The following is a 14,813-nucleotide window of genomic DNA, read 5'->3' on the forward strand; positions in this document are numbered from 1 at the left end:
GTGGTCATATGGTCAAACGCACCTATGTACCAAATGTCATGTCATTTGCTTTTAATACAAGGGCATAGGAGCCAAAAATATACATTTTTAGTCAGAAATGGCCAAAAACCCTAAAATAACTCATTTTTTAAGCAATCTATGAAGAAAGTGTTGATGGTTTTCTGTGCTCACATGTTTAATGCACATCTGTACCAAATTTCAGGTCATTAGCTTGTAATACCAGGGCACAGGGGCCCAAAATATACATATTTTGTCTAAAAATGACCAAAAACCCTAAATATCATAAATTCTAAGGCCTCTATCCTGAAAGTGAAAAAAACGCCTGGGGGTATTTGCTACTTCTACCACCCTTGCCTAATTTCAGCTCATTTGGCCCAAAAATGAAAAAGTTGAATCCATTTGAAGATTTGACAGGAGGAGAACGAAAGGAAAAACAATATATTGCAATCCCATACTATGTATGGATTGCAATATAACTAGAAAGGCCGACATTTGCTTGGGAGCAAATACAGCATATTGCAATCCATCTTCATACAATAATGGACTCTTCCAGAACACCCCTATCTATGCAAAATGGACCAGTCTATGTGGCCCATTTCCCATTTATAGTGCTAAAGCTACCCTAATACCAAATTCCAGATCAGTTGGCTTTCTCATGACACAGGAAGCAAAAATGTACATTTTTGGTCAATAACGGCAAAAAATCCCAAATTTCACAATTTTTAATTGATGTACACCATAGGTGTGAATAGAGCCCTGTGGCCACATACAGTACGCACCTTTATACCAAATTTCAGACCATTTGGTTTACATGCATAGGCACAGGAGCCAAAAATTAACATTTTTAGTCTAAAAATGGCAAAAATCCCAAAATTCAACAATTTAAAGTAATGTATCCCCAATGTGAAAATTAAGTACTGTGGGCACATGCCTCACACCTTCATGCCGAATTTCAGGTCATCAGGTTTCTATACAAGGGCATAGGAGCCAAAAATAAACATTTTTAGTCAAAAATGGCCAAAAACTCCAAAATAACTAATTTTTGAAGTGGTCAGTGAAGAAAGTGTTGATGGGATCCTGTGCCTATACGTCCAATGCACCTATGTACCAAATTTCAGGTCATCTGAATTCTATACAAGGTTATAGGAGCCAAAAATATACATTTTAGTCAAAAATGGCCAAAAACCCTAAAATAACTAATTTTTGAAGTGATCTATGAAGAAGGTGTTAATGGTTTTCTGTGCTCATATGTCCAATGCACCTCTGTACCAAATTTCAGGTCGTTAGCTTGTAATACCAGGGCACAGGGGCCCAAAATATACATATTTTGTCTAAAAATGACCAAAAACCCTAAATATCATAAATTCTAAGGCCTCTATCAAGAAAGTGAAAAAAACGTCTGGGGGTTTTTGCCACCTCTATGCCCATGCCAAATTTCAGGTCATTTGGTCGAAAAATAAAAAAGTTATTCCAATTTGAAGATTTGACAGGAGGAGAGACAAAAAAAAAACTAGAAAGGCCGACATTTGCTTAGGAGCAAATACAGCATATTGCAATCCATCTTCATCCTTGAAAAAATCCCAAAATTCAACAACTTTGAAGTAATGTTTGCTCAAAGGGAAAAGGAAGTACTGTGGGCACTTGTCCTACACACCTTCATGCCGAATTTTAGGTCATTTGGTTTCAATATAAGGGCATAGGAGCCAAAAATATACATTTTTTAGTTAAAAATGGCTAAAAATCCCAAAATAACTCATTTCATAAGTGCTCTATGAAGAAAGTGTTGTTGGGGCCCTGTTGTCATATGTCCAATTTACCTTTGTACCAAATTTCAGGTCATTTGGTTTACATACAAGGGCATAGAAGCCAAAAATATACATTTTTAGTCAAAAATGACTGAAAACCCCCAAATAACTAATTTCTGAAGTGATCTATGAAGAAAGTGTCAATGGGGTCCTGTGAGCATATGTTCAATGCACCTCTGTACCAAATTTCAGGTCATTTGGTTTCTATACAAGGGCATAGGAGCAATAAATATACATTTTTAGTCAAAAATGGCCAAAAAACCTAAAATAACTTATTTTTGGAGTAAACAATGAAAAAAGCGTTGATGGGGTTCTGTGGTCATATGTGAAACGCACCTATGTACCAACTTTCAGGTCATTTGGTTTCTATACAAGGGCATAGGAGCCAACAATATACATATTTAGTCAAAAATGGCCAAAAACCCTAAAGTAACTCATTTTTGGAGTAAACAATGAAAAAAGCATTGATGGGGTTCTGTGGTCATATGTCAAATGCACCTATGTCCCAACTTTCAGGTCATTTAGTTTTAATACAAGGGCATAGGAGCCAAAAATAGACATTTTTAGTCAAAAATGGCCAAAAACCTAAAATAACTCATTTTTGAAGTAATCTACGAAGAAAGTTTTGATGGTTTTCTATGCTCATATGTCCAATGCACCTCTGTACCAAATTTCATGTCATTAGCTTGTAATACCAGGGCACAGGGACCCAAAATATACATATTTTGTCTAAAAATGACCAAAAACCCTAAATATCATAAATTCTAAGGCCTCTATCAAAAAAGTGAAAAAAACGTCTGGGGGTATTTGCTATCTCTACCTCCATGCCAAATTTCAGCTCATTTGGCCAAAAAATGAAAAAGTAGAAGGGATTTGAAGATTTGACAGGAGAAGAAGAGACAAAGGAAAAACTAGAAAGGCCGACATTTGCTTAGGAGCAAATACAGCATATTGCAATCCATCTTCATCCTTGAAAAAATCTCCAAATTCAACAATTTGAAATAATGTTTGCTCAAAGGGAAAATGAAGTACTGTGGGCACTTGTCCTACACACCTTCATGCCGAATTTTAGGTCATTTGGTTTCAATATAAGGGCATAGGAGCCAAAAATATACATTTTTTAGTTAAAAATGGCTAAAAATCCCAAAATAACTCATTTTATAAGTGCTCTATGAAGAAAGTGTTGATGGGGTCCTGTTGTCATATGCCCAATTTCCCTTTGTACCAAATTTCAGGTCATTTGGTTTACATACAAGGGCATAGAAGCCAAAAATATACATTTTTAGTCAAAATGACTGAAAACCCCAAAATAACTCATTTTTGAAGTGATCTATGAAGAAATTGTCAATTGGGTCCTGTGAGCATATGTTCAATGCACCTCTGTACCAAATTTCAGGTCATTTGGTTTCTATACAAGGGCATAGGAGCAAAAAATATACATTTTTAGTCAAAAATGGCCAAAACCCCTAAAATAACTCATTTTTGGAGTAAACAATGAACATAGCATTGATGAGGTTCTGTGGTCATATGTCAAACGCACCTATGTACCAAATTTCAGGTCATTTGGTTTTAATACAAGGGCATAGGAGCCAACAATATACATTTTTAGTCAAAAATGGCCAAAAACCCTAAAATAACTAATTTTTGACGTGATCTATGAAAAAAGTGTTGATGGTTTTCTGTGCTCATATGTCTAATGCACCTCTGTACCAAATTTCAGGTCATTAGCTTGTAATACCAGGGCACAGGGGCCCAAAATATACATATTTTGTCTAAAAATGACCAAAAACCCTAAATATCATAATTTCTAAGGCCTCTATCAAGAAAGTGAAAAAAACGTCTGGGGGTATTTGCTATTTCTACCACCCTGCCAAATTTCAGCTCATTTGGCCAAAAAATGAAAAAATTAATCCCAGTTGAAAATTTTGACAGGAGAATTTCAGAAAAAACAATATATTAGTGAAAAAAACGTCTGGGGGTATTTGCTATTTCTACCACCCTGCCAAATTTCAGCTCATTTGGCCAAAAAATGAAAAAATTAATCCCAGTTGAAAATTTTGACAGGAGAATTTCAGAAAAAACAATATATTGCAATCCCATACTATGTATGGATTGCAATATAACAATATATTGCAATCCCATACTATGTATGGATTGCAATATAACTAGAAAGGCCGACATTTGCTTAGGAGCAAATACAGCATATTGCAATCCATCTTCATCCTTGAAAAAATCCCAAAATTCAATAATTTGAAGTAATGTTTGCTCAAAGGGAAAATGAAGTACTGTGGGCACTTGTCCTACACACCTTCATCGTTCATGCCGAATTTTAGGTCATTTGGTTTATATAAGGGCACAGGAGCCAAGAATATACATTTTTTAATTAAAAATGGCTAAAAATCCCAAAATAACTCATTTTATAAGTGCTCTATGAAGAAAGTGTTGATGGGGTCCTGTTGTCATATGTCCAATTTACCTTTGTACCAAATTTCAGGTCATTTGGTTTACATACAAGGGCATAGAAGCCAAAAATATACATTTTTAGTCAAAAATGACTAAAAACCCCAAAATAACTAATTTTATAAGTGATCTATGAAGAAAGTGTCAATGGGGTCCTGTGAGTATATGTTCAATGCACCTCTGTACCAAATTTCAGGTCATTTGGTTTCTATACAAGGGCATAGTTTTTTTTTTTTTTTTTTTTTTTTACTCAATGGTCACCACGTAACAAGGCCTGAAGGCCACTCAAGGTTACGGGTTACATGATTGTAACTGTAACAGCAACTCTTCGCCCTAGGTCAGAAACATCATGATTGAGACCAGCCCAATTGCTCACTATGAGTGAGGACTATCTGACCCAATAGACGAAGCAGGGGTTACGAGGGCTGCTCGGGAGATTCCCTACCCCTATTTTGGCCGGAATGGTTTGATCCGCTCGGAAGGATGTAGCAAAAAATATACATTTTTAGTCAAAAATGGCCAAAAACCCTACAATAACTCATTTTTGGAGGAAACAATGTATAAAGCATTGATGGGGTTTTGTGGTCATATGTCAAGCGCACCTATGTACCGAATTTCAGGTCAATTGGGTTTCATATAAGGGTATAGGAGCCAAAAATATACATTTTTTGTCAAAAATGGCCAAAAAAACCAAAATAACTCATTTTTGAAGTGATCTATGAAGAAAGTGTTGATGGAGCCCTATGCTCATATATCCAATGCACCTATATACCAAATGTCAGTTCATTTAGCCTTCATACAAGGGCATAGGAGCCAAAAATATACATTTTTAGTCAAAAATGGCCCAAAACCCTAAAATAACTCATTTTTAAAGTGATCTAGGAAGATAGTGTTGATGTTTTTCTGTGCTCATATGTCCAATGCACCTCTGTACCGAATTTCAGATTATTAGCTTGTAATACCAGGGCACAGGGGCCCATAATATACATATTTTGTCTAAAAATGACCAAAAACCCTAAATATCATAAATTCTAAGGCCTCTATCAAGAAAGTGAAAAAAACGCCTGGGGGTATTTGCTACTTCTACCACCCTGCCAAATTTCAGCTCATTTGGCCCAAAAATGAAAAAGTTGAATCCATTTGAAGATTTGACAGGAGGAGAACGAAAGGAAAAACAATATATTGCAATCCCATACTATGAATGGGGATTGCAATATAACTAGAAAGGCCGACATTTGCTTAGGAGCAAATACAGCATATTGCAATCCATCTTCATCCTTGAAAAAATCCCAAAATTCAATAATTTGAAGTAATGTTTGCTCAAAGGAAAAATGAAGTACTGTGGGCACTTGTCCTACACACCTTCATGCCGAATTTTAGGTCATTTGGTTTCAATATAAGGGCATAGGAGCCAAAAATATACATTTTTTAGTTAAAAATGGCTAAAAATCCCAAAATAATTCAATTTATAAGTGCTCTATGAAGAAAGTGTTGATGGGGTCCTGTTGTCATATGTCCAATTTACCTTTGTACCAACTTTCAGGTCATTTGGTTTACATACAAGGCCATAGAAGCCAAAAATATACATTTTTAGTCAAAAATGACTGAAAACCCCAAAATAACTAATTGTTGAAGTGATCTATGAAGAAAGTGTCAATGGGGTCCTGTGAGCATATGTTCAATGCACCTCTGTACCAAATTTCAGGTCATTTGGTTTTCATACAAGGGCATAGGAGCAAAAAATATACATTTTTAGTCAAAAATGGCCAAAAACCCTAAAATAACTCATTTTTGGAGTAAACAATGAACATAGCGATGATGGTGTTCTGTGGTCATATGTCAAACGCACCTATGCACCAAATTTCAGGTCATTTGGTTTTAATACAAGGGCACAGGAGCCAAAAATATACATTTTTAGTCAAAAATGGCCAAAAACCCTAAAATAACTAATTTTTGAAGTGATCTATGAAGAAAGTGCTGATGGTTTTCTGTGCTCACATGTTTAATGCACATCTGTACCAAATTTCAGGTCATTAGCTTGTAATACCAGGGCACAGGGGCCCAAAATAAACATATTTTGTCTAAAAATGACCAAAAACCCTAAATATCATAAATTCTAAGGCCTCTATCAGGAAAGTGAAAAAAAAACCTGGGGGTATTTGCTACTTCTACCACCCTGCCAAATTTCAGCTCATTTGGCCCAAAAATGAAAAAGTTGAATCCATTTGAAGATTTGACAGGAGGAGAACGAAAGGAAAAACAATATATTGCAATCCCATACTATGTATGGATTGCAATATAACTAGAAAGGCCGACATTTGCTTAGGAGCAAATACAGCATATTGCAATCCATCTTCATCCTTGAGAAAATCCCAAAATTCAACAATTTGAAATAATGTTTGCTCAAAGGGAAAATGAAGTACTGTGGGCACTTGTCCAATTTACCTTTCTACCAAATTTCAGGTGATTTGGTTTACATACAAGGGAATAGAAGCCAAAAATATACATTTTTAGTCAAAAATGACTAACAATCCCAAAATAACTCATTTTATAAGTGCTCTATGAAGAAAGTGTTGATGGGGTCCTGTTGTCATATGTCCAATTTACCTTTGTATCAAATTTCAGGTCATTTGGTTTACATACAAGGGCAAAGAAGCCAAAATATACATTTTTTAGTCAAAAATGGCTGAAAACCTTAAAATAACTAATTTTTGAAGTGATCTATGAAGAAAGTGTCGATGGGGTCCTGTGAGCATTGTTCAATGCACCTCTGTACCAAATTTCAGGTCATTTGGTTTCTATACAAGGGCATAGGAGCAAAAAATATACATTTTTAGTCAAAAATGGCCAAAAACCCTAAAAAAATAACTCATTTTTGGAGTAAACAATGAATGAAGCGTTGATGGGGTTCTGTGGTCATATGTCAAACGCACCCATGTACCAAATTTCAGGTCATTTGGTTTTAATACAAGGGCATAGGAGCCAAAAATATACATTTTTAGTCAAAAATGGCCAAAACCCCTAAAATAACTCATTTTTGAAGAGATCTATGAAGAAAGCGTTGATGGTTTTCTGTGCTCATATGTCCAATGCACCTCTGTACCAAATTTCAGGTCATTAGCTTGTAATACCAGGGCACAGGGGCCCAAAATACACATATTTTGTCTAAAAATGACCAAAAACCCTAAATATCATAATTTCTAAGGCCTCTATGAAGAAAGTGAAAAAAACGTCTGGGGGTATTTGCTATTTCTACCACCCTGCCAAATTTCAGCTCATTTGGCCAAAAAATGAAAAAGGAGAATCCATTTAAAGATTTGACAGGAGAAGAAACAAAGGAAAAGCAATATATTGCAATCCCATACTATGTATGGATTGCAATATAACAATATATTGCATCCATACTATGTATGGATTGCAATATAACAATTGCAACTCTTCCAAAAAACGTCAAAAATATTTTCTGACTGAAGAAAACAATATTTCGTGGATGTATATCGCACGTGCTTTCTGTCTACGAAAAAAAGGAGGACTCTATCGGCTCTTCCTTTAGTCACAATGCGTGATCTGCGGTTCGACTGCGAGGAGTACATGGTAATCAGGAGTAAATGTTACCTCTAACCTTTGACCGAGAACTGGTGACCTACCGGTTCTCTCATCCGCGCTACGCGCCTGTTTTGGCTGACGTTATAGCGTTTTCTTGCAATTTTTGACCACTCAGTGCCAAGGTAAGTATACAGAACGTTCCGTAGACTTCTCGTGAGCAAAGATGAAGAGGTCAGATGGAGCACAAACATCATAATAATGGCAGAAGTCAAGTTCATATTTTATAAGGTTGGGGGGAGGGGGGCGCCATAGCTTGCTTGCTTATACCAAGGAGCTTTTATCAGCCATAGCTTGCTTGCTTATACCAAGGAGCTTTTAAAAGCTCCTTGCTTATACGAAAATTATGATATTTACAAGTTGTTGAACTCTTCATTTATTGTCGAGAGCCTTTCCCGTGGGATACACCTTTCTCACGCGGCGGCCATGATAGATCCAAGAAGAGGTCAATGAGGCAAACAGTCAAAACTTATTTCTAAAATCAGGTCCCATTTAGTTTTTCCCCAAATCACACAAATTTTCATGATATAAGATGGAATAATAAATATTACAAGAAGTATTATGCACCGAAAAATGTAGCAATTTAGAGTAGTGTAGACCGACCCCATAGTCCATTAAGAGATGCAAAATAAAAACATAATAATGCAAATTTTTAACGAATTTGTAGCCATTCACTTATTGGTCAATTTCCTAATTGGCAGGCTACCATTGGTCGAACTGCTAATTATGATGGACAGCCTTTTTTTGTTTGCCACATTGAACTCGTTTTAGATCTATCATGGCCGCCGCGTGAGAAAGGTGTCTTGATGGTGTTGTAAATGTGTCTTAAACCCTCTGGTATTCAATCCATATGCTAGATAGTTTACAATTACTTTCGTAGAAATGGGAGAGAGGGGTATACAAGTCATGATCAGGCTTTTTTCATGAATTTGTTTTGACGTCATTTGCGTCATGTTGGATTACTAGTCGTCTGTCAAACCCACTGACATGATACTGCTTAATCCAATCAAGGAGTACTTCTTTTATCCTGTTATTATTAACCGATAATGTGGGATATAAATAATAATTTGTATGGCAATATCTGCAATTATGGCTTATTTCACTCGATATATTTTCAAGATCAGGATAAATTGATCCATTATTTGTCAAACCGGACCAGTACAATTGACAATTGTTGGTGCTGGGGTTAAAAGGACCCATCCTATTGGATTGAATTGTTTGGACTTGGCCTGATCAGCCATTTGACCACTGTTAGCAAGCAAAAAGATTGAGTCAGCAGTTACTATGGAGGATGATTGGTACCCAGCCTATTTGAAAATAGTTCGACTTGTCTGTCATTATATATTTTAGCTTCCAACAGGCCTTCCGACGGGGGTACAGAGATCATAGAATCTGACCAAAAAAATTGGGAAATTGGCCAGGGGAGTCAACTATATCCTAAGGTTATTAGCATTCCCCCTCAGGCGGCCGCCCAATCGCTCTGGTAGCAATACTCCCCTGACAAATTATTCTCCCTATAATACTGTAATTCACTTTGTCTTCACAGTACCAAATTTTCACGGTCTGAGAAAATTTAACTTGTTCTTGGAACTTAATGTTCACTGTCGGGACAAGTGCGCATTAAAAAAGGCTGTGATTTATTTGTTATCAGTAATGATAAATTCACGTTATAGTCGTCACAGTGAAAACCGTGAAAAAATAAGGAATTACAGTACTTATTGATAGCCAGCGTATAATCTCCAAGCAAATTCCAGGTGCCATAAGATAGTTTCAAAGCTGGCCTGAGGGAGTCAGCCGGTCACCTGGCAGCTGATCATGACCTCCTCTGGCCAGTCGTCTATTTTTTTTTTTTTTTTTTAAATATAAAAAAAAAACTTTATTCAATATTTCAGCATAATACACAATAGCACATACATATACATCATTGGAGCACAATGGAATAAAAAAAAACATTAACACGAGGTATAACAAAGTCGTCTATACTCTTTACTCCTTGGTCAGCTTTGGTACTACTGTAAATGCAGAAATGTTCGCGGTGGATTAATGTTTGCGGTTTTCGCGGTGACCACTTCACCGCGAATTTAAAACCACTGCAAAAATTTTTCTATTATGATATTAGATTGCAGTCTATGGTGTTCCCGCGAACTTAAATCCACCGCGAAAAGTCCTTTTTCCCGCTACCGCGAAATTAAATCCCCGCGAACTTAAATACATTTACAGTATCTTATTCCACCGGGAATCTGCTGGGAGATTATCAGCATAGTCTGTAGAGACTACATATATTTCCTGTCATGGCCTTGTAATATTCCAATCTTTGCTTCCTGTGTAGATAAGATAGTACAGAAGATGGCAGCTGCTCTCAGTGGTCCAACTAGCGCACAGATGTCTCTTCTCAGCTGCCCTCTCTGCAGTTTTACCTCCACACACCAGGGGGCGCTAGAGTCCCACATGGTGAGCCACGTGAGGAGCAAGCCGGAACAGTTCACCTGCAGGATTTGCGGGTATGTAGAATTTGGTATTAAAGGATAATTCATTATGATATACATAGATTACACATTATGATATTGTAGTTTGCATATTGTAGTTCGCAGTAGCATCATGTACTGCACTCACATACTATAAATTATAATGGGAAAAATTTTAAATTGGATGAATTGTCTTTGCGTCTTTGGGGTGAAGTGGTCTCAGGAAAACTGCGAACGTAAAACCACCGTGAACATTTCTGCATTTACAGTATTTTGAAGTTGAATATATATTTTGAATGTCCTTTTCCTGTCCCAGGTACAACACAGTCTCCCGAAGTGGATTAATGGAGCATGTTGAAAAGCACAACAGCCGGAGAGTCGGCAGGAAGGTCACCTCCAAACCGAGCTGCCTTCTGTGCGAGTTCATCGCGTCTGACCGGCTGGAGCTGGAGTTCCACATGTTCACTCACATGGAGAAGCTGGGGGACCTGCTGCTGTGCAGGGATGGCGATGGTCTCATGGATGTTACGGGTATGTTACGGGTACACTGATGGCACAACAGGTGTGGAGTGTAATCTGCTTCTTATCCTAATGTACTGTAAATACAGAAACTTTCGCGGTGGTCGCTTACTACCCGCCTATAAGGACTGTCTTCAGCTTTACATTTTTTTTCGTCTCTGTGCCTCATTGTTTGGGAGACCATGTTGTTGATTTTCATTGTAGAAACTGTCATTTCAATCTTTTGAAAACACATTTTCATCAATTTTCTGTACTGAAGTTCTGATTTTTTGGGATGGATGGGTGAACTTTTTGTCTGTCCCAACAACTTGACAAGCTAATTTCAGTCCCAGGATGGAGGGACGGGTCCTGCAGACAGCCCTGCCACTTATTACATCATCATACTACAATATCCATTAAAGTAATCTTCTATCTTGTATCTTGTAGATGAACAGGTGGTGGTCCAAGCAGGTGGAAGACTGGCCATGGGTGGAGAGTCTGGTAACGGTACAGCTCCGAACCTTTACCCGGAGGAAAAACCGCTGTGGTGTGGTGGTGAATATCTACTTATGTCATGTCCCGACTCCTTATCCATGTATTTAGGCAAATGCATAATTATAAGTAATATAAACTATGGAACACTCTCTTAAAAAGAATGTTTTGTGACCAACGGAAACATTTAGCTTGTAACAGACGCAAACGTTTAGCTTGTACAGTATGTCATTATGCCATTTGCATGTACGTCCATATTCTTGTAATCACAGACCTTAGACGAGACTAGTGTCATAATGTATGTCGATGAAGATTCGACATCCAGGTAATAAGATATGCCAAAAAGCATGGATATGATTTTGAAAACGGTCAGACGTTTCACATGGTATCCACCATCTATTGTCAGTGACAATGAAGTGATCTGAGTGATCATTGTATAAATTGTTTTATCATTGTTCCCTTACATTGTACCTTGTACAATTGTCGTGAGATGAAGTTCATTTCATTTATTTATACCACAGAAGAACCGGTGGCAGTCCAAGCAAGAGGGAGACCTGCTACGTCTGGGGAGTCCAAGACAGGCAAAAAAACGGCTCAGGAGAAACCATTGTGGTGCGGGGAGTGTGGGTTCACGGCACGGTCCAGGAGGGAACTTCAGGGCCACTTGAAAACTCACTACAAGAGACCAACAAGCGGGGGTCTTAAGCCTCATGCGGGTGGAGAGGCAAAGAAAGGAGGAAGAAGGTCTCGGAACGCTCGCCCCTTGGAAAAAAAGTTTCTTTGTAAGGAGTGCGGGTATGTGGCAAAGTACGAAAACGAACTCCGCAACCACTTGAAGACGCATTATGAAAAAGCGCTCTTGTGCGAAGAATGTGGCTTCAAGACATGGGTCGAAGTCGAAATGAGGGCCCACACGGGCGAGCGTCCGCTCGAGTGTGCAAAGTGCTGTTTCCGCATCTCTTGTAAGGTGGCGATGCGCGAACACAGGAAGACTCACGAGACTACACTGGTGTGCTGGCAGTGCGGGTACAAAGCGAAGTATGATAACGAACTCCGTAACCACTTGAGGACTCATAACGAGAAAGCGCTCGTGTGTGAAGAGTGCGGCTTCAAGACGTGGGTTGAAACTGAGATGAGGGCCCACACAGGCGATCGCCCACTCAAGTGCGACAAGTGCAGTTACACTGTCTCCTGCAAGGTGGTGATGAGCAAGCATAGGAGGACTCACGTGGAAAAGAAGACTCCTCTGGTGTGTAAAAAGTGCGGCTACCAAACCATAAGAAAACACAACTTTCTCGCACATCTACGACTTCACACAGGCGAGAAGCCATTCTCCTGCGGACAGTGCGACTACAAAACGGCGTTCAAGACTTCGCTGACGCTACACTTCAAGACCAACAAGAGCAAAGAGCCCCTGTCGTGTGAGGACTGCAGTTTTAGCACAACCTGCAAGAGGGCGATGCGGACGCACCTTAAGGACCACACCTACGCGTGCAAGACGTGCGACGCCGTGTTGAACTCAAAGGAAGAACTCCAAAAGCATGTGAGGAACCATCAGAAGGAAGAATCTGAAAAAGCGCTGCGATGCAAAGTCTGCGACTACAAGGCATTCAGCAGGCCCTGCCTTGAGATCCACATGCGTAAGCACACCGGCGAGAAACCCTTCGCGTGCCAGGAGTGCAGCTACCGGGCCAAGGCAAAGTCCACTCTGAAGATCCACATCGCGAACAAGCACAAGAAGACCTTCCGGTGCCTCGAATGCGGTTTTGGTACGGACGAGGAGGACTCCATGGACGAACACGTCAAGGTACACGTGAAGCATTTCACCTGCGGGGACTGTGAGTTTGTGGCAACCGCTCAGGAGGACATTGATGCTCACATGAGCACTCACGCAAGCGGCACTGAGGCCATCATGTGCGGGAAGTGCCGCCGGTACTGGACAACCATCCCCAGCAAAATTGGGGTGCACATGCAGACTTGTTGTGCAGACAAACTCTGATGATGCCGCGCCATTAGGTGTGGGTACAGGTGCGGTACTGGTATGGTGTACGGTACGAAACCATTTTTTTTTCTTGTTGGACTGGTCCAGAAAAAAAATGGACCTAAAAAATCAGTGGAAAATGAACAGATTATGTTGGCAGATGTTCATGCGTTTTGGGTCCAACAAAAAAGAACAAAAGCAACGTCCACGACCATGATAGAAAATGGTACAAAAACGGCTAAAGACTCGTTTAAAAAAACAGCCTCAGCCAAACCTCTGCTTGGAGAGTATATGGTACGTGACCCGGCAGTCTGATGAATGACCTACCAACTTTGACCTCACCACACATGATTTAGGACACCTGCTGGCTTTTTTGTCATTCTCTGTTGATGTGAAGCATAAGGCTTTTTCAAGCAGCCAGTACAATGTGGGTTCGCTGCACCTATGTTCAGTTTTAGCCAAGTATGCCTTCATACATTAGCCTCCTTCGCAGATATTGAGCATTGCTGGCTTTTATTTTCTAGAGGGAGGGGGGGGGTGAAACTCCTTCCACGGCAAACTACCTCTCTTGGCAAACTCCCTTGACAAACTCCCTTTTTCCGGCATTCCCCCTTCCATAGAATTAATAAAAAAGTCTGCAAAGGAGGCTACTACTCAAACATGATGTTGCTGGTTTTACATCACCAAATGAAATAACAAATGTAATAATCTCTTACAACTTGTCTGAGTCGAGGCCAAACCATGGGATGAAACCCCTACTCATGGGTCCATGCTGATTGTATACCAATTATAACATACCTGCCAGACCTAAGAAACAAGAATAATATAGGATATTAGGAGAATTCTTGTACACAACCAAAATTAAACTTACTTGCTTACGTTTTGGTGTCTATCAGACACCTTCCTCAGAGCTTCTGACTGGAGTTCTGCTTCTCGTCGTCGCTATATGTAGCCGATGTAGGTGGCACTTTTGCGACGAGAAGATTATCCCAAACGTGTGCAAGTTTGTAACCCCCCTCGTCCCAATTTTGGTTGTGTACAAGAATTCTCCTATATTCTACCAACCTGAAGAAATTATTTTCGGAAGAATAATATACTGTTTTGTAATTGTTACTTTATGCGCAAGTTAAACCTGACTTGACTTTGACTTGACTTGATTGATTATGAGACAAGTCATTACACGGGTCTGCCTAGGCAGCTTTGGGCTGGTAGCGGCAGAGCCTGGAGTCACTAATGGCTATTGTAACAGAATTATCATCAAGTGTTCATATGCATGTTATGAAGTTTCATGATGATGTCAATGCTGTATAATGTATTTGTGCAGTAAAGCTACCAAGAAAACAGTGTGCTGTATTTAGTTTTTATTTCAACTTTTATTTACAAAAACACATACTAGTGACAGCAGACTTTGGCCGAGTCTCTGCCGCATAGGGCACATCTGTAAGCTGACTTACTCTCCAAGCAGAGGTTAGGCTTCGGCTGTTTTTTTAACGGGTTTTTAGTTGTTTT

The 14,813-nt window shown here is 39.2% G+C and overlaps 1 protein-coding gene across 1 annotated transcript; it reads left to right on the forward strand.

Moving 5' to 3' along the window:
• Window positions 1-10,655: 10,655 nt before the first annotated feature.
• Window positions 10,656-13,898, forward strand: LOC118414625 (gastrula zinc finger protein XlCGF26.1-like). Its single transcript, XM_035818801.1, has 3 exons — window positions 10,656-10,864; window positions 11,279-11,386; window positions 11,845-13,898. The coding sequence occupies exons 1-3, from the start codon at window positions 10,678-10,680 to the stop codon at window positions 13,320-13,322; spliced, it is 1,773 nt and encodes a 590-aa protein (XP_035674694.1). The 5' UTR covers window positions 10,656-10,677; the 3' UTR covers window positions 13,323-13,898.
• Window positions 13,899-14,813: the final 915 nt, after the last annotated feature.

Source organism: Branchiostoma floridae, chromosome 4 (assembly GCF_000003815.2).
Source record: "Branchiostoma floridae strain S238N-H82 chromosome 4, Bfl_VNyyK, whole genome shotgun sequence".
NCBI lineage: Eukaryota > Metazoa > Chordata > Leptocardii > Amphioxiformes > Branchiostomatidae > Branchiostoma > Branchiostoma floridae.